We start from the raw sequence: 19,661 nt of genomic DNA, 5'->3' as shown, positions 1-19,661 counted from the left end.
ACAAATCTGAAATGGTAAAGGGTTTAATGAATCTGGCGAAACGAAAAATTATAAATGCATAGCTATCTTTTATTAGTCCTCTCGTATCTGATTTAGATAGAAATAGGTAATAATATTTTTGCCTATCGGAAAAATTGCCTTGATTTTTTTCAATTTGCCAGTCCTTTACCCATCCGTTCGGATTCGATTTTAGGCAAGGGCTAAACTAATAGATAGTTACAAATCGCATTGACTCAACAATTGGGTTGATGAAATAGTATTAGTCAATTTTACTATGCACCATGATGAATGCTCGATTTAACGTAAGGACGGGAAAATCAATGCAAGGAATTCTACGGAAGGATTAGTCATGGCAATATTAGGAACATTTTCAGGAATGATTAAATAGCAGATAGCTTGCATTTAAGTGCAGCATAATTATATAATTGATTGTAATTAATAATCTCCACGAAATATGAAGTTATTTTTTCATTTATTAAACGAACAAATTAAGTACGAAGAGGAAAACCGCGATTTTCACGCTGGCTGTTTTACAAAAGAATCGCAATTTTCAATTTTCTTTTAATTTAACACCGATCAAGGAATTTGAATGAATTATAGCAAAGTGAAAGAAAAAGATCATTAAGGTCAAACTCATTTGTTTATTGTAATAGAAATCGTTTTAAAAGATTATTTCTAAAATTCAAAACTTCACGGTCGTATTTAATCGATACTTTTTTCAATGATGGTGATTGGACAAGTTCTAGCAAGCTACTTAACGGTAGCTTAATGATGAAGTGTATATATATACGAGGGTCATCCGGAAAGTAGTACCCGTTCGTGAATTAAAGACACAAAAGTAAATATTAACAAACATAAAAAATTTTATTTGAAAGAGGATACTTTAAACTACTTCTCAACATAATCTCCAAGCAAATTAAGGCATTTGTCATAACGTGTGACAAGTTTCTGTATTCCTGCTGCATAGTCCTTCGCCGCCAGCTCATTGAGATACGCGAGGGACCCATCTTGCACAAATTTTTGCATAATGCAGATAGTGTTTAACAATTTCATGAACAATTGTTCGAGAAACATTGGGAAAATGCTCACAGATGTCATCAATTGTGACGCGCCGATCGTTCCTCACGAATTCGTCAACTGAGCTCACCAGTTGGTCTGTAATGACAGACGGTCTCTCCGAACGCTCATCGTCGTGTGTGTTCCCCCTCCCCATGTTGAAGTTGCGACACCACCGCCGAGCAGACGACTCGTCCATTACATTGTCTCCATACACCTCCTTTAATTGGCGATGAATATCACATGGGCGAACGTTTCTTGCATTGAGGAATTTAATCACTGCCCTCACTTCACAACTGGCGGCGTTCTCAATTTTTTTAAACATTGTAAACAATCACAGAAACAACACAGGCAATGCTAGCGTCACGCAACTTGGCTCAGAGAAGGCAGACAAGCCACTGAAGCTATCTGACCTCGTCCAGCGGCTACTCGCGTCGTCAGCACTTCATGCGGCACGAACGGGTACTACTTTCCGGATGACCCTCGTGTATATATATATATATATATATATATATATATATATATATATATATATATATATATATATATATATATATATATATATATATATATATATATATATATATATATATATATATATATATATATATATATATATATATATATATATATATATATATATATATATATATATATATATATAAGCCTCGCCAATTTTATATGGTAGCCTGATTGGCCGTGGAATCACAATACACCACTTTTGGCTTGTTTTTATTGTCCAAAGGACCAAATTACCGGAACTCGTTACCCATGGCCATGAGGCGACTTTGCTTCACATGACTTTGTATATTATCAGGCAAAGCAGGTTATTTATCACATTTTTTCGATCAGGCCGTCGATAAAGTTATTTGTCTGAACGGTGAATACACGTAATTATCGCGATTGGGAATATGAAAATAAAGTAGGTTAACATTTCCGCAACACCCTGGAATGAGGAGGGAAATGACAAATGTTGACAATTTCAGATATTCCCTTGTTCAAATATATTTTACTCAAATTAAAATACTGAGTAAATAAATGTTATCAATTCGGATGCTAATTCAAATGATCATACTTTACTTTACAAATGTTTTTGCCATTTTTAATTTTCAAAAATTATCATTCCAAATGGCTCGTATCTATCGCATATACAGTACCACGTCAATAAATGTAATGATTTCTTTAAATTATAAAGTATATATATATATATATATATATATATATATATATACATAAACACACACACAAATATATATGTATAGAATTGTTATAGAATCATTTACAAGCAATTCGAGGATAATATACACACTTTTTTAATAGTGAGTACTATTCTTATTCATAAAATTATTATCATCGCTGTAAGTTATTAATCCGAGCATTGTGTTTCAATAACCTACCCACTTATGCCGTTTCATGCGAAACTTCTCTTTCATTTGAATTACGGTCCATCGGCATAATTTACTAAATGATAAACATTTACCCGATAATATATTGGCCAACTCGGTAAATTTGACAATAAATCTTTTTAAAGTAACCAATCACAGTTTCATCATTCCATGCTATTTTCAAGTATATCTCTTCAGAGTTTACTTTTATAAATTTTGAGAGATGTTATGGTAATATCTAGGTTATGTGAAAATTTCTAAAAGTCAAACGTAAAATGGTATCTTTCGTAATAATTTTTTGTTTATGACCAAATTTTCCATGATTTCCCTTAATCTTTAGAGACCGAATTCAATGAATTCATGACTAATAATAGGTGTAGATAAATTAAATTCCAAAGAAACTGCGGGAGATGCCGCAACAGTAACTTTTAACGGAGTCATCCGCTAATGTGCATTTCAATGCAACAATTTCAGAGCGTAAAAATCATTCGCCTTGACTGGGACTCGAACCCAGATCCCTCAATATTGTTGCATTGAAATGCACATTAGCGGATGACTCCGTTAAAAGTTACTGTTGCGGCATCTCCCGCAGTTTCTTTGGAATTTGTCAAAGGGAAAACACCATACGTGTTTAAAAGTTGGCTTTAACCTCGTGGACAGTGGCGCCTCGCGCACGACTACGAATACATGTGACATTGTATGTACGGTATTTCGTCATAACATCTAGTTCCTTTAAAAGCCCCAAAATTTCAGAGTTTAAGAGGACGCCTCGGTAGCTTAAGTGGCTAAAGCACTCGACCGGATATTGAGGGATCTGGGTTCGAGTCCCGGGCAAGGCGAATGATTTTTACGCTCTGAAATTGTTGCATTGAGGTGTAGATTAACTTAATCTTGCTAATTAAATTAGTCTTGCACGCGGCGCAACTCGAGGACAATCGGGTATCAGTTCAAACTTCCATCCACTCTACGCCAACTTCTAACGCCGTCACCATTTCCACACTAATGGATGCATCGAGCCCAACACCCGCGCTACATCTACGCATGAGTCCGAACTTGCCCGCAAAACATTATCAGTCCAGACGTATCGTCCCACACGCTTTCTTCCCACCTTTCCTACTTATATCCTTCATCTCGGCACCTAACGTACAAGGGTGGGTGTGGGGGAAAGGTACAATAAGTTTTTTGTCCGCTGAAGGGGTGGCCAGTTCAGCAATAAGGTAAGGAGTGTGAAACGGGATGGCCGTAAATGGTATCCTGCGTCTGCAACACACACACACACAGATTGGAGCAAGCCCCCCTTCGTCTGCGCACATGAGATCGGCTTGTTAAAAAACCATTCACGCCGCGCTTATCGCTGAATGGGTCGTTAAAAACTTCCAGTCGACGGAACCAAATGAGAAAGAGAGGACGAGCCCCGAGATGGGGGGGAGATAGTAGGGGGATCTCTCGAGAGAGGGCAGCAGCAGCAAAAGCCCAGGTTTCTAGGGTGGTGTCTCTTCATGGTCCAGCCTTGATCCCGTTGGCTCGCTTCCAGAAGGAATAAGGGTGAATTTTTTTTTCAACGGGATCCAGGGAGGGAGGAAGGGAAGCTTGTTAGGGGAGTGTGACGGAGTAGCCAGGGGGGTTGGGTCAGGAGAGGGGAGGAGGTTGTGGAGAAAGAGAGGAAGCAACTACCCCTTCCATCATCCTCACTCAAATCTCTCAGTGTATAGGGTGGCTCTCCCACTCTCTCCCTCCCTCTGCAACCCCCGCCTTCCCTTCGTTCCCCACCACGAGACGGCCGTTACACTGGGGAAACCCTTTCACGAGATCCCATTCCCATTCTTGAATGAAGAAGTTTGAGTTCTTTCGCAGAGAGAGGGGAAAAATTACGGAGCCAGTCTCTCTGTCTCTCACTCTCTCGCACAGGAATCCTCGGCAAGCGAGCCTTACACCACCCCCCCCCCCGGTGGACCTCGCACGTCCCCCATCTCTCACCCCTCCTGCCACCATTTCCCCGGGAAAAGTGATAAAAAGGAAAGGGTGCGCTCACTTTTTCATTACGCTCCCGCCTCAGACCAAGAGAGAGAAATTACCATTGTTTCATTCGTCGCTGCAACTTATTTACCTCAAAGATTGTGGTGGTATGTTTTAAATGGAGGCTGAGGGGAAGGGCAGGGGGGGTCGGGGTCTTGATTACATTCTAAACGTCCTTATCGAATGGGGAGAAGAGTTATCTGATTTTTCCTGTTTCATTGGTCCCATTCATTTTTTATAATGCATTCATTTTGCAAATAAAACTGTCGTTTTATTTGCAAAAAAAATAAAAATATGGACTCGCGTGCCGTTTTAAATTCTCTATGTGGTCTCTCCTCCAGCTCTCTTCACGTGTGACTCGCAGAATGGGATAGGTTCGGTGTCACGTGGTCCTCAATTTCATTCACAAGTTTTGTGTGTTCGCTGAAAAACAAAAAAGATTTCCGGCTAAAAATTAATCTTGTAATTTATCACGCGCTTACTCATTAAGCAAAAATGAGCATCCCGTGGAATTTTCGTCCATTCGGATTCGGCTATTACGTCAAAATGGACACCCTGGGTAACTTCATACGAATAAGGGATACGAGAAGCACGAGAGGAGGCGGGTAGAGGGGGGTAGAGGGGAAAGAAAAATGAAAAGATATTTGGTCAAGGCTCCGCACGGCATGGTCGAAGCTAAGCCGAGGCGGTACCATGACAAAGTACTTGCGGCTTAATAAGGCTCGGAAGACCGCTTCTTTCAGTGAAAGGTTTAAAGCACTTCCATATTGCTCTGATTGTATCAGAAAAACTAGGTGACAGATTCAAGGCAAGAAGCATGCGGGCCTTCAATTATTTTTTTATTTTACCAGAAACGGAAATGAAGAGTGAGCGAGTTCTTTGGTTAAATATTAAAAATTGATCTTGATTTTACTGACCAAGTTTTGATGGAGAACTAACTATTTTAGCAGTTCAAAATAACGAATAAACTTTGCATATCGAGGACTCATTTTGAGAGTTCATTTTTAGAAATTGTTATATCTCCGTTATATACGAAAAATATCGTTACTCAGGCCTCATCAATGCTCTAACAGTATAAAAATTAATATAGCTGGTGGTATAAACGAAGAGGATACCACCATCAATTATGAGTAGCTACATAATCCCGTGTCAACATGCTGTTTAAACAATTTTGGTTTTAATTTTTTTTCCCAGTAAGCGACGGAGTAGTTTGCTCTACGTTCTCTGCAATAGCTTATGCGCTTCTTCTTTGTACGCCTTAAGTAAAAGACGGTGTATTATAATTTTAATTGGAAAACATTACCTTTCTATGCTTTTAAATCTAAATTATTTCACGTCATAACCTTTTGCATATTCATGAATTATATTTAAACTGTTGTCTACATTTTTGATCATTTTTAGGCATTTCAAATAGAATAGATAGAATTCCTTCTATTGAAACTCTTAAATTACAGTTGGACCATTAGTAATAAATTTATGAGACGGAACCTTTCAGGAAGTTCCAATATTTTTTGTGGAATAGACAATTTTAATTGAATAGGCTAAAAGCGTAAATAAAATCTTAGTTAAATGGGACATGTTCTGTTTTTCTACCAAATAATCAATACATCTGTTTAGTAGTTAACTGCGTAACGCACACTATTGACACGATTTCCACTCCTGAGTGCTCTATAAAGACAACTAAGTCACCAAAGCACTACAGGCTTTTAAATAAAAATATTAAAATTGATGTCAGGATCTCGTTTGAATTATTTGGGTAGCACTAGGTTCTCGAAGGTAGTGTTAGTTTGTGTAATCCACTCTGTGTAAGTGCCATGAAAAATGGGAGAGCGGCACTGATTGACGATTTTCGACAAATCGACTTGTTCGAGTTTTTGACCTCAATTATTCGTTATGTCTGTCCTCGCATTTAAATTTAAAACGATCTTCAACCATCAGAAATGCTAAACAGATTTTTAATCAGCATAATTAAGTTAAAACCTTCATTAACTTCTTTAACATTCAATGTGAAAACATAGATTAGATATCACTTGAGTTTAAAATGCCCGAAACAATTGATGGTGCTTATTTAGTTGGCCGAAATAAAAATCACCCTTTTCATTCAGTTGATCTGTGATAAAATTTGGGCTACTCTAGCCTTTACGCTAATTAAAAAGAACTGAAAATTAAATAAAAATTGCAAATATTTCAATGTGAATATTATATAATTACTTCTGTCAGCAGCGTCAAAATTTTGTTGAGAGACTGACCGTGCTCCCTAGATCAATGTTGTCTGCGCGGTTAAAAAAATTAATATTACAGTTAATTCCCCCAGAATATCATGGATGGTTTTAGTGAATTCATTACTACTCGTACCATTTCAATTTTTGAGTTCCAACGAAAGAAATTGTATTGACTCAATCATTAAACAGTTACCCAGTCTTTTATTTCGTATCATCTGTAGATGAAATTTCACAAATTTAAACGTTCTTCAGTATCTTTTTAATTTCCAACATTATCTCGTCTGAATGCGTGCGTGTGGTTCCACTCTGCTTTTCTTGAGTTGTCAGGTCAATGTCATTCGACCCAACGCGGCTCGACCTTTAAAAACAGCCACGCGAAGTCATCGGTCACCTTCCAGCGCGCTCCCCTCGATTGCTCTTGCCTGCGGTCTTCCCTCACGATAATGACGTCCGCGTGCTTAAAAAAAAGCATGCGTACAAGATGGGACCCTTCACTCGTGGCAGATTATTTTCATCTCCGCAAGCAATAGAATTTTCTGTTTACTTCGCCGAGTTGATGATTATTCTCGCCTACCCCACCGTCCCTCCATCACACTCTACAATGCAGATATGACCTTGAATTCGTTCATTATCGAGAGATGAGGACAAGCGTTCCGGCCTGAGGGAAAACGTATGCCATGCCGCAGTCATTTTCAAAAAAGAAAAATATTAGTTTCCCGTACCGAATTAAGCATCGCCAACGAGTACATCTCCGTGCGATAAAAATGCACTATTACTCTGGTTATTCGGTCAAATTAAAAATCGTTGATCGTTTCGCGAATGACGACGCTGAAACTATTATATTCTATATAAGATTTTCGCAGGTCAGTTTGCGTGTTAAGGTCATTTTCTAAATTTCAATACCATTTTGCTTTCCATTACATTTATATATTGTCTCAGAAGAGCCATCAGTGCATAACAGTGTTCAATTCATATCTCGCCTGTATTAGTGCTTTTGATTAACTTCCTATGACTGAAGTACTGGAAATATTTCGTTAAATTATTTATCTGCGCGTCATTAAGATTCAACCGGCGTAATATCAGGAATTTATGATTAGTTAAAAGCATTCTTCTGTCATCTATTATGTGTATGGGAGAACTATATATATACATATATATTTATATATATACATGTATTGATATATGTTTATTGTATATTAATATGTATATGTGTATATATATGTATATGTATATATATATATATATATATATATATATAATAGAAGAAAAAATAGAAGGGAAGATTCCTCGAGGACGACCAAGAGAAAAGTACATACTGTAGGACATATTAAGAAGGACGTAAAACAGAGAACGTATCAGGGATTGAGAATATTGACATTAACTGGAGTAGGATGGACGGCTGCAGTAAACTAATCCTAAGATTGAAATACTGATGATATATATACATAAATATCTATGCATACATACATAACAGTAATAATAATATAATCTCTTTAATACAACGACCCGGCATCTTTATTTAAGGAAAATTTTCTCTTTGAGGCCGGAAGGCAAACCGATTTTAAAATTAATTCGAATTATTTTTAAAAAGGATCGACCGCGTAATAATGAAATATGAACGGAACTTTTATCCAGAAAAATACAGCCACCAGCTATTGGTAGAAAATCATTAGGTAGTTAGTTATGTGGGTGAATTTTTTTCAGAGCATACTTTTTACCATTTGAATGGCCAACTACTTTATAGAGATTCAATAAATACCGTAAGAAAAGCATGCAGCTGAAATATTTGCGGTCGTAGGTCTACTACTGAGTAGATGTGATTTTGAAAAGGAAGTATCGGACTGTTTGGCGTATGGAAATATATTTACGCCCTTTCGGCGTATAAGTTTATTAAGCGGTAGACAAGTGTTTTTTCATCCTCTTTGACGTAAAAATTCATAAAAGGAAAGGCTAAGAAACATAACATTACGTAGGTTTCATCATAATCATAAGGTTTCAAACGTAGGTTTCATCATAATCAACTCCGTTTTGCGTCGTAGACAATAGAATATACCCACGAAGATAACCGTCACCACCATAGCTAAGTGATTTGGTTTTTAAAGGAAATTCACATTTTATTTTATTAAACCAATAATTAAATTCTGGCTATCCTAAACTTTAATCATTACTCTTATTCTAAAATTATAAAGATATTCGCGGTGTGAACTGACATTTTTATTTTAGCTACTTAACACTACTATTTGTTTCTTTCATAGAAGAAGAACAGAAGCAAACATACCGTGGGAATATCATTTTTGACATGATATGGAGTGCATAGTGGTATTTCCTTTCCATTGCGAGGGTTTAATACAATATTTACGAAACGACCCATCTTTAATATAATGTACAATATATATTGCAGAAGGAGGTTTAACCGCTCAGTCTCTTAGAAGTAATAGGCAGGCCGTTACGGCTGATGTAATTGTTGTCTCATCAACATTAGTTTATTCCTAATATTCATCTTTCGTTATTTATCAAATGATATATACCACATCTGCTGATATTAGAATATTTTACAGAAAAATTAATTTCAATTGAATTTGATAATAAACCTTTTACTTATTATCATATCGTACTTATATCCGGTTCCCATAAAGTCTATTCTGAGTTCTAAAACACCAAAATGTTTTTCTTAACTTCCATTAGACAGGTCTTATTTCATTTAAAATTCACATCCTGATTAAGTTCTCACTCGCTGAAATCCCTCACTCCCTCCATTTTAAACGAATCACATTATGTCAGGATAAATAAATACATAATAAATCAAATGAACATAAATCATTTAAACAGCACGCATGCTATTATTGCAACTCTCTTTTACCTCTCCAATCCGTTCCACTTAAATCATAAATAATGTGTCTTATGCCGTCGCCTCTGCTGGTTGCATGGAGTAAATCCGGCCGTCTTTCCTCATAATCTCATATTATATTGAAAAGTCGACTTTCATAAAAGGAGAGTGGCTTTTAGTCCTAAGGGAAAGGGTAGGCAGGTGAAAAAGAGGATATATGTCCGCTGAATATGGCATGTACCGCATGTGTGCCTAGCCGTTGTAAATTCGTATCCATGACATTGGTGAGTACATATATAGATCCTTAGGCGACCGGAAAAATTGAGAACAATGACTCTTACGTAGATGGCAACAAACATTTCCACTCGTGAGTTACCAAATAAAAATATATCTTCTACAAAATGGAAAGAATGTGCGACATATTGGAATATAAAATATGGAGCACTTTATGTTTTGCTTAAAATAATTATTTATTGGTCACTAAATATTTTGGAAGATTCTAGTTTCTATCTTAGAACAAAGTCTTGCATTCTTTATTCCTAACTTGGGAAATTTATTTTATTAGCTCCGTCAACAAGCTTGAAGTTCCAATATTATAGCGAATAGTCATTCCGTATTTGTACGCGGTAGGGGAAAATACAAATAAGGGTATTATGAGCACCACTCCTTTGAGAAATAATTTGGACTTTAATTAAATTTAAATTAATTGTATTTATTTGTTCACCACTCGTGAATACCTGCTGTCTACCGAGAGTAAAATTACATTGTATGAAATTGTATTTACTTTAGGATGAGCTGGTAATGCACTTAATTGCACTGTACAAATCAGTGAGATTATTTTTCGTTGCAATATGATTTTAAAATTTCTTTATGGAATAGAGTTGAAACATTTTTTCCGTTTATTTACAAAAATAGACTATAGATCCGCATTGGTCTGTATTTGCTAATCGTATTAATTCCTTAGATATTGGAAATTTATGTAGACGGTGAGAGTTGTGGAATCCAGGAATTTAACCTCGGCTTCTTTCAATCAAGGTCATCTAAATAGAAGAAGAATATTCAGAAGGAGAGTAATGCTATTTAAGTGAAAAACAATGCAACAAAAGACATTTCTTAACATACATTATTGAAGAAACACGACTGTGGAACTTAATTCGTGTTTAATAAATTTTGAGCAAAAATACCAAAAATTGTTCTTTAAATTATTCAAAATCGATTTCACAGTTGTGCGCCTGATACGACGATTTTAGAAGAGTGCTCTTCATTAAGTAATAAGTGATCAAAGGGTAGGTTACGCCCATATTCGCCAAAAGTCTACCTCCATGTATTTTGCTTGAATCTGTCCTGCTGAAAAAGGCCCAAACTCAAACATTGCGAGTTTGCTTTGTCTAGCATTCATAGACACATTAATAGAAGTAGCCAAATTTCGGCAATTTAGCCTCAGGCATTCTCTTTGTCTCATGTCTTGAGTCAAGATAAATTAATTTCGGTATAACGTGATTCACCCATCATAAAAATCCACCCCTTCTCTGAAACTTTCTTTGACTCCTTCTGGATTACGTTGATTTCATGTCACATACTCACTTGCAAACCTTACCGTTTATCTAAATGGAGTACCGTCGGCGTTTAAATCCATCGCGTGCCGTATCATTAAATCACCAAGTACGCTCACCTTCTGAAATCTCATTATAATCACACTTACATTTCTCAGACTAAGATGTAAATGTTTTTTTAAATTATTTTTTTCGCTTTCCGTTTCTACGCTACTTTATTCCCTCACGCCACGTTGACGTCGTCCCCGGGTTTAAATCGTCGCATGTACGAAATACCTCACCAGTATCGCTTCGTCACGCGGTGTGTACGTGCGTCCGTGCGGATTTGTAGAATAGGATTGCATTTGACGATCGAATAAATCCAGGAATACATGAGACATGTCTATTTATATTTCCGTCGGACCCGGGATCTGTAGTGTGGCTACATGTAAAGGAACGTCTGAGACGAGACGGGATGCGGGGCCAATGGGCATTTATTAATGAGTGGGGGTGAGGAGCAATAGCGAACGTCATTCTTGCCTTAAAACAAGTCCCGAGGGAACAGAGTGGCTTCCCCTCCGCACATTCAAATTTAATGCTTCGTTAAATTTATACGACCTTGCCTCATACCTCCTTGAATGAGATATTGTCGCGGTGTGGAGAGGTATTTGAATGGCGTTTATGTCAGTCACGTTACCTAACCGGCGAATGTTGCCCGAGTTTCAGTACATCCTGTGGCTCTTATTGTCCATTTTAACGGACGAATCTCATTCCGGCAGTGATTTCAAATGAAAGAAGTTTTACGTATACCAGGATGGGATTTATAAATCGTGCAGAATGTTTTCCGATGCATCCGCTGCCCTTGGAATGAACTATTTATTTCGGCAGGACTGGGAAAGTTTATTCGCTTTCGCGTCATGGTGCACGCGATAACAAACTCTGTCAATACTTACCCATTTCAAATAACGTTGTTCAATATTGGTTTAGCTTTTATTTTCCTGAAAATTTAACCCTCATATCGTATTTGTGTCCATTTAATTGGAATCACAAAATCACACGGCAATCATAGCAGCAAATAGAGTATCGGTGATCATGTTGGCATTGATGTCGACTGGATATAATATTTGGTCATTGGTCGGATTATCTTAAGCCAAATCTGTATCCACCTATTATCCGTTGAAACAATTTGAGTTGGTATTTAAATGCAAATCGGTTAAGCTGAAACTTTGTTTCGAAAAAGGTACTTCGATTTTTATTTCAACATTCTCCAAAGCTCTCCTTGCCTTTCTTATGTGGGCACCCTTCGATCCACACCTACTACACGCATCCCTGCTATAGCGAATTTCACGAAGTTAGGCTCTCTGAATGATTTTCCTTACACAAGAGAAAACCCGAAAAGTTCTCCTATATAAATATATTATTCCACACATTTCCCCGTCGTGTGCTCTACTCCGCCCATGTTCTCTGTCGCTCTCGCCCTGTTCAGCAAATGTGGCATAGAACACACACGGTCGACCTACCTAAGGTTACTTCCCTATCAGAAATTTCTCGTGCACCATCTTCGTTTTGGGGTGGCTTCCGATTGCCCCCACGTCAGGAGTTTTCCTACGCAACCTCTAGTTCAATGACTCCTCCGCAGTTCTCGATTAACCACACCGTCCCACTTCTGCTCTTTCATCAGTGCTATCATTTGCACGTTACATTAATGCGACTCCTTTACACAATGGATATATCGATCGACTAATGACCACAAGACGTCTCGAGTTCAAACCATTTTGATAGCTTAAGCTTAATCCAAACTAGATACGGCGGTAAGGGAAACGAAGCACGACTACTCTCTTATATTTTTCGTTTTTCTTGAGAATTAAAGATAAATTTAATTAATACAATGTTCAGAGAATTTTAGAATTGATTTATTCGCTCACCTATTCAAACGCACAAATGATGCCTGACCGGAGAGTTGCATCAATAAAGAAGGAGTGGTTAGATAGGGCAGATAATGATTAACGAGGACGTCTGTGCAGAAGGTTTTCGCGCAGAGCTGTGATGCTCGATTTCCTTTCCCGGAATTTCTAGACCTCCGAGAGAATTAATGAGAAGGGAGGTTCGTTGATCTTTCTCCCATCCCCTCGCTCTGCCTTAGATTTCAGCCTACCGATGCCCTTGGCAACGCGAGATATCCTGGCATCAATACCAACCATGAAACCCCAGATGGCTCCGGGGAAGGAGCCCTGGTTCCCCTACGCTGAATATGTGAATTCATAATCCTTAGGCTTTGGACACCATCGTTACATCCAATCGTCGGGTTGTGGAATCAGTCTACATAACAAATGATTAATCAGGTACTAATGCAGCGTAGTAATTTGTTACGCAGTAGCGTTACTACTTTGTTAGAAAATTTAGGCTGGGGTTTCCTTACAAAGCGGCGTTTACAATATAGATTAAACTTGTTAAAAACATTTAAAGATGGGTCCTTTTTCGATGACACCAAGAACATAATACGAACCCCAACGTATTACGGGCGGAGGGATCACGAATATAAAATTAGAGAGATTGACTGCAAGACAGACAGGTTTAAATGGTCATTTTTTCCAAGAACAATAAGAGACCAGAATGCTTGTAATCGAAATCCCCCAGGAGCCGGCTCGGAATAATAAGTATTAACCTACAAGGTAGCGACTGCGCATGGTTATATGATTATATTTATATTTATTTTTGCAGGTTCCCCTTACCTTTCCCCATCCATTTGAAAAACCCTAACCCCCCATCCCTTACCCTTTCCTCCTGGGCTGCACCCCCTGCCACACAACTTTTTGGTGGCTTGATATAGATGTAATTTTGTAACTGGCGACGCCATAGTAGCGCTCCAGCCATCATAGTGTGATGGCTGGAGCGTTTTGGGTGGGTAGAGTGAATAGGTCCAGTTCTATTTCCGATAGGGCTTTTGGTTAATCTCATCCATATTTTATACAAAGAGCATGACAAGGAGGAGAGTAAGTTAATTAGGCAAGGGAAATGGATGCGTAAGATACTGGGAGACAAAGAGGGAGAGAATATAGGGAATGCAAGGTAGAGGGAGGAAAACAATAGGCAGTTTGTTAATAAAAATATTGCATACAGTGTTAATGTACTGGTCATCAAAGTTATGCAGAGAACCGCATGCAGCACACTTATGGTAATTTATCTTTGGTCTTTTTCTAGAAATATGCAATCTCTAGTTAAATCTACTAACACCCTCAGTCAACTAAATTCTATAAGATGGGGTAATCATTGTTTCTTTTCTTCCTTGAGCTTCTGTCTTCAAATTCAATTCAAATCACGCCTTCATTTTTTATATTATTTCCATATTCTTTTGTAGCCTATTTTATTAATCATTTCAAATCTTCATTACTCTGTTGCTTACAACGTCCAATTCCAACGAGAAAAACACTCAACGAGGAAAAAGTAAAATCCATTCATAAGACTCTCAAACACTTAAATAGCTGAATCAAATTGATTTTTTTTTAACCCCGGCGAAAAATCCAGTCTCTAAGAGATATAATCATTCGCATACAAGCATTAAACTCTTGCATATGGTGGAATTTAAATTTTAATGTTTCGCTGCTGTACAGAAATGTATTATTGGCTAAAGACCACACTTGAAATGAAATAAAAGAGAATATAAATGTATTACTGTGTGAATCGAACTAATCTTATGAATCGTCAAGCTTAGCATGAATTGCATTCGATTTGCAACAAGAAATGGATAGTCTCTTTTTATTGTTAAGGCTGCAGTTTTAATGGAAATAATCAGAATTTATCAAAACCCTAAACAAAATATCCTTGAAAAAACCTAAATTCATAGCATTTTTAAATGTAGAGTTGCTCCAAATTTTATATCCGCTACAGAGAATGTTTTTTATATCAATAATAGCTCGAAATGAAACTCAACGTCTCAAGGATTAATTCAACTGTATCGTTGTGCGTGTAATATTTGAAGGAATTCCAAAGAGTTATGCATTTTACATTGCGTAAATGAATGCATAAGAGCGGCTTGCTGAAAGTAAACCCTTAGCTCAACTTTGAATCAATGGAGTCGCTTACATTGTTACGTCACATGCTTATGGTCACAAATGTCGAAGGTTTATCTCATGTAGGAACTCTTCCTTGCAACATCTGCAGTTTTACATTCAAATCATCAGGAATAGCCTACTTCTGAAGGAAACAAAGATCAAAGTACCTAAATAAATTCTTCATCAAAGGGATATTGAAGAGGATATATTACGGTGCTTATGCTGATTTTTTCTTCATAGAATTTTCCTAATATGGGGTAACCTTCAAGATAACCAATCTACATAAGATTTTTAAGGTTCCTTTTACCCTTTTTCACTTCAAATTGCAAGCATAGTTCTTTTCCATTTGATAACCTCTTTAGTTTGGACAAACACTTGATTCAGTACACGTATGATGATCATTTGTTGTTCTGGTCCCCTTCATAATAATAGTATTTACTATATCACATTTTTAACAGATAAATTTATGTAAATTTCCATGAGTATCACTTATCCCCTGATATGGGTCAATATTTCCAGGTTAATTTTACAAATTTGGGGCCTTTTTCTTCTTTTAATATTCTTATCCTTTTTCAATTCTGCTATTTAGCAACAAGACAGGATTCATATTTGGGGAATATTTTGGGCAAAACCAATAATTTTAAGCTGTTCTTATAGTTAAAAACTGAAATCAAGCTAAAAATATCAGTGTCATTTGCTCTAGTAGTTAGTTATGATAATAGTTCTAAATTATAAGAGAAACTAAATGATCGGTTTGTTTCAATTATATTTTGCTTGTTGAAGAGCGTAGTACTTTGAAAATCATTTCACATAGTTTTAGAAAAAAGAGATTCTGCAAGAATTTTATTTGACATCGGGTTCTGTTCACTCTATGCTGTATTGTACATAATATGTATCAGGTTGTAATTCTGCGCACAAATTACCATTTCCTTTCGTCTCCTCTCAACAGCCGTCCAGTCGGGTCGTCCGTTATCCGGCGCGGAGACTAGAAGCGACGCCTTGAGGACGACCGGCTCTCCGCCCTCCGCCGCTGGGGCGGGGGACGATGCAATAATATCGGCGGAGCGGAGGCGGCGGGAGTTAAAGTCGGGATCCCCGGCGGGAGGCGCCGCCTGGCCGCCACCCGGCCGCTCCCCAATTCTCTCTAACGAGGTAATCTCCAAAGACGGCGAGGACGAGGATGACGAGGACGAAGAGGACGGCGGGCCGGAGTGCTCGTGCGGCCCCTCGCAGTTCCTCTGTCGCTCCACTTGCCAGTGCATCCCAGCGGCTTGGAGATGCGACGATGACGTTGACTGCGTGGACAGCGCCGAGGACGAAGAGCACTGTCCGTGGGGGAGGCGGCCATCGTTCCCGCCGCGGGGCAAGGACCCCGCCCCCAAAGCGACCCCACCGGACGATGATTGCCATCACCTGTCCCGCTGCCCCTCCGGACAGTGTATCCACCGGTCGTGGATTTGTGACGGGTACGACGACTGCGGGGACGGATGGGACGAGGAGCGGTGCGAGGAGAGGGGTGAGTAGAGTGGAACGTGAAACTCTGACGCGTTATGGTCGAACCTTTTTACCTATTGTGAATTTATTATTGATCGCCTTAAAGATGTTTTTGCTAGTTACGAGATAGATAAAAAAAGACTTCAGATGATATGAAGGAATATCATCAGTCAAAGTAGCATTGATTATATCATCTAAATGTGTTCATTTCGAAAAAAGGCAGAAGTATAACTGTTGAATCTTCCCATAGCGGTCACCTATGAGAAATTTCAAATTAAATAGTAAATGAAGGTGTTTTTATTCACTGGTGTAGTAGATAAACCGATGGACATCGGTGAATATAAGGACCCGCCATCAGTCTATTCTGTATATATTAATTCCTATAATGAGTAAACTTCGAGAAAACTTTGACAATATTTTATTAGAACTTCCCCAAAACGGTCATCTATGGGCAATAAGGAATTAATCGCCATAAGTTGGCACTCGCATGCGGACAGAGCAGAGAGGTCGACCGTTATCGGCAGTTAGTCCAAGCCACCCCCAGCCAGAGGTGCATGCGTCAATATTTAAAATGGGTTTAGTGCGATTAAAGTCAACAATCGCACCAACGGTCACCCAGGGGATATTAAGAATTGACCTCTGCAATAGGAAACTTGCTTTCGGGAAGAATGTTTCAGTTGCAACTGAATTAAGTTTTGGGAGTTAATTTCTTTTGAGATCCTCCCAAGAGGAAAATACCTTCTACCAGAGGTTCCTACACTTCATTGAAACAAGTTGGAGCCCACGCTATATTTGTGCATTAATATTTTTTTTTAACTAAAAATATTTTATTCTCCAGAGGGGGCAAATAAAAATTGGAAAAAATTAACATGCATGGGAAAATATTATAAACATTAGGGAAAAGTTGATTTTATTCATTTAATACAGATCCAAAAACCGAGCAGGGATGCTTATGAAACAGAAAAACTACATTAAGGCCAAAGAAATCTAGTCTCTGTGAGCACTTCCAAAAGGGTGGTTAGTGCATTTAAGAAAAATGTGTTGGTGACAGTAAGTGCAGTTTAAACTCGGAAAAACGTTAAATTCCTTCTTAAAAGCTTAATAATCTTTCCATATGAAATTTTATTTCCGTCTCTCACAGATCCAAATTGACACAAAAATGCTATGTAGAATACTTTCCATCCGCGTTTCAGAGAATTATTTCCGTTATTGCATTAACTATGCCTTCTCAGACTCCGTCTTATGGAGTTAACCGCCTTACGCAGGATCCATCTTGTGTAATTCCACTTTATCCGGGTTCCACGTAATTTAGGTCTCCATGTGAGAGGTTTCACTCCCTACTTTTAAGGTATAAATATCTGAACGCACCTGAATACAGTTATTATCCTTTTCCCAGCTCTTAGCGCTTGACCTCGGAAAGGGAACAAGTGAAAGTCCGAGTATATATTTAGCCAACGGTAACTTCTTATGCCCGAGGTTGAAATGGAAGAAACCCTCTCCTTCTCTCGGCGTCATAACGGTCAATTTGATATTTAGATACACTATAGTGTCGCCAAATTTTTGTTTTGTACATTAACCTTGTGCAGTAAACATGACATGTCATTCGGCGATTAGGAAATATTTTCTTTTTCATCCGCCCAAATACTTTTAAACCAGTATACGACAAACTGCCGCCCGTTCAATTCCTCACTCTTACGTTCGTGCCCGACTTAATACTGATAGAATGCGAAACTTTTTCATTTCTCTGCCATTTCAGTACGTGTTAAAAGGCTGTCGGATTTCACCACAGTTGGCTTTTGAATTTTTCAAAATCGAACAACTTGAGCGGAAACAGAGAACTCATACGGAGCAAAAATAAACCCATATCATGCGACACCAATTACGTTAAGAATGTCTATTATGAATAAGAATAATAACGCAGCAACAAAGAGGAAGTATTATTAAAATTCAAGGGATAGCATTCTCAAAGAAATTTTCTTCAAAGACTTGCTCCGAGTTGGCAAGATAGTTACCATAAAATGGCTTCCGGCCAACACATGAAAGCACAAATGAAAAGATGAACCTTATACAGATTAGACATAAATCAAATACCACTTCCTTAGATGCATAAGCCAAAGTGCTACAAGCTGAGGAGTATTGCTGTGGCCCGAAGTGACCGTAATACTGCCTGCTGAAAGAAATCTTTATCATTTGGGCTTGTGGTTCGAAACGGATTTTCTTCGACCGTTAACCCTATTACTCGTAGTCAATTTCTCCAGTTTCACGCCGAATAACCCATTAAAGCTCTTTCGTTGACGGATCAACTTGATAGACAGAATACTATTTTTTATTAATGCTTGTCTACGGTTAAATGTAGTTATTAGATGCGCAGAATGAACACTGCCACATTTCTAAACCTCACCTTAATGATACAACCAGACTCCCTACACTCCAATGGACTCTTTTTTAATGCCGAATAATTTCTTCATCCCTTTTCTCTGTCCAACATGCCTCTCAATTCCCTCCCCCTACTTTGCAGACCCAACATTATTCCATTTATCGAATTCTCCAACATTCCATCGCCTATAAAAATATAATAATACACTTCCCGCCTCCCATGGAATTCTCCCAAAACCCCGCACTTCAAGGAACTAGCTAAATTATGAAGCAAATGTACAGAATGAATATTATTGCTACTATAAAAACTCCAGGTCATAGTAAGTTTTTAATGGATCTAATGCTTAAAATTTGCTCAATATTTTTAACCCCACCTAAATCTACATTTGACAAATTCTCAAAACTTCGATTACAATAAGCATGTTTTTCGATTCCAAATTCCTTCATACGTTTTTTTCATTCTGTCCAATATGGTTAACTTTTTCCTGAGTCTTTGGCATTCAGTATGCCCTAAATCCATTTTTCACTGACATTCTTCGAATTCCATTTATCTTTGAATTTCTCCCAACAACCTTCTCTTCTCCCCCACCATGCCTAGTTCTCCCTCGTTCGTTTTCTTTTTCCTTCATTTTACCTCTTCCATTCATCTTCGCACCCTCATCTCAAAGACATCTAATCTACGCTTATCATCTTTCCTCAAC

The 19,661-nt window shown here is 38.0% G+C and overlaps 1 protein-coding gene across 2 annotated transcripts in view; it reads left to right on the top strand.

The window, feature by feature from the left end:
* Window positions 1-19,661, top strand: part of Lrp4 (LDL receptor related protein 4) — a 686,041-nt gene that overhangs the window by 334,888 nt on the left and 331,492 nt on the right. For both annotated transcript variants that reach the window (XM_071596290.1, XM_071596291.1), the window contains exon 2: window positions 16,040-16,606. In XM_071596290.1, coding sequence (XP_071452391.1) covers window positions 16,040-16,606 — 567 coding nt within the window. The remainder of the gene's footprint in view (window positions 1-16,039; window positions 16,607-19,661) is intronic.

This window comes from Hetaerina americana, unplaced genomic scaffold (assembly GCF_022747635.1).
Source record: "Hetaerina americana unplaced genomic scaffold, ioHetAmer1.1.p SCAF_8, whole genome shotgun sequence".
NCBI classification, from domain to species: Eukaryota; Metazoa; Arthropoda; class Insecta; order Odonata; family Calopterygidae; genus Hetaerina; species Hetaerina americana.
Note: the sequence above shows the minus strand (reverse complement) of the source record. Positions and strands in the feature narration are given on the sequence as shown.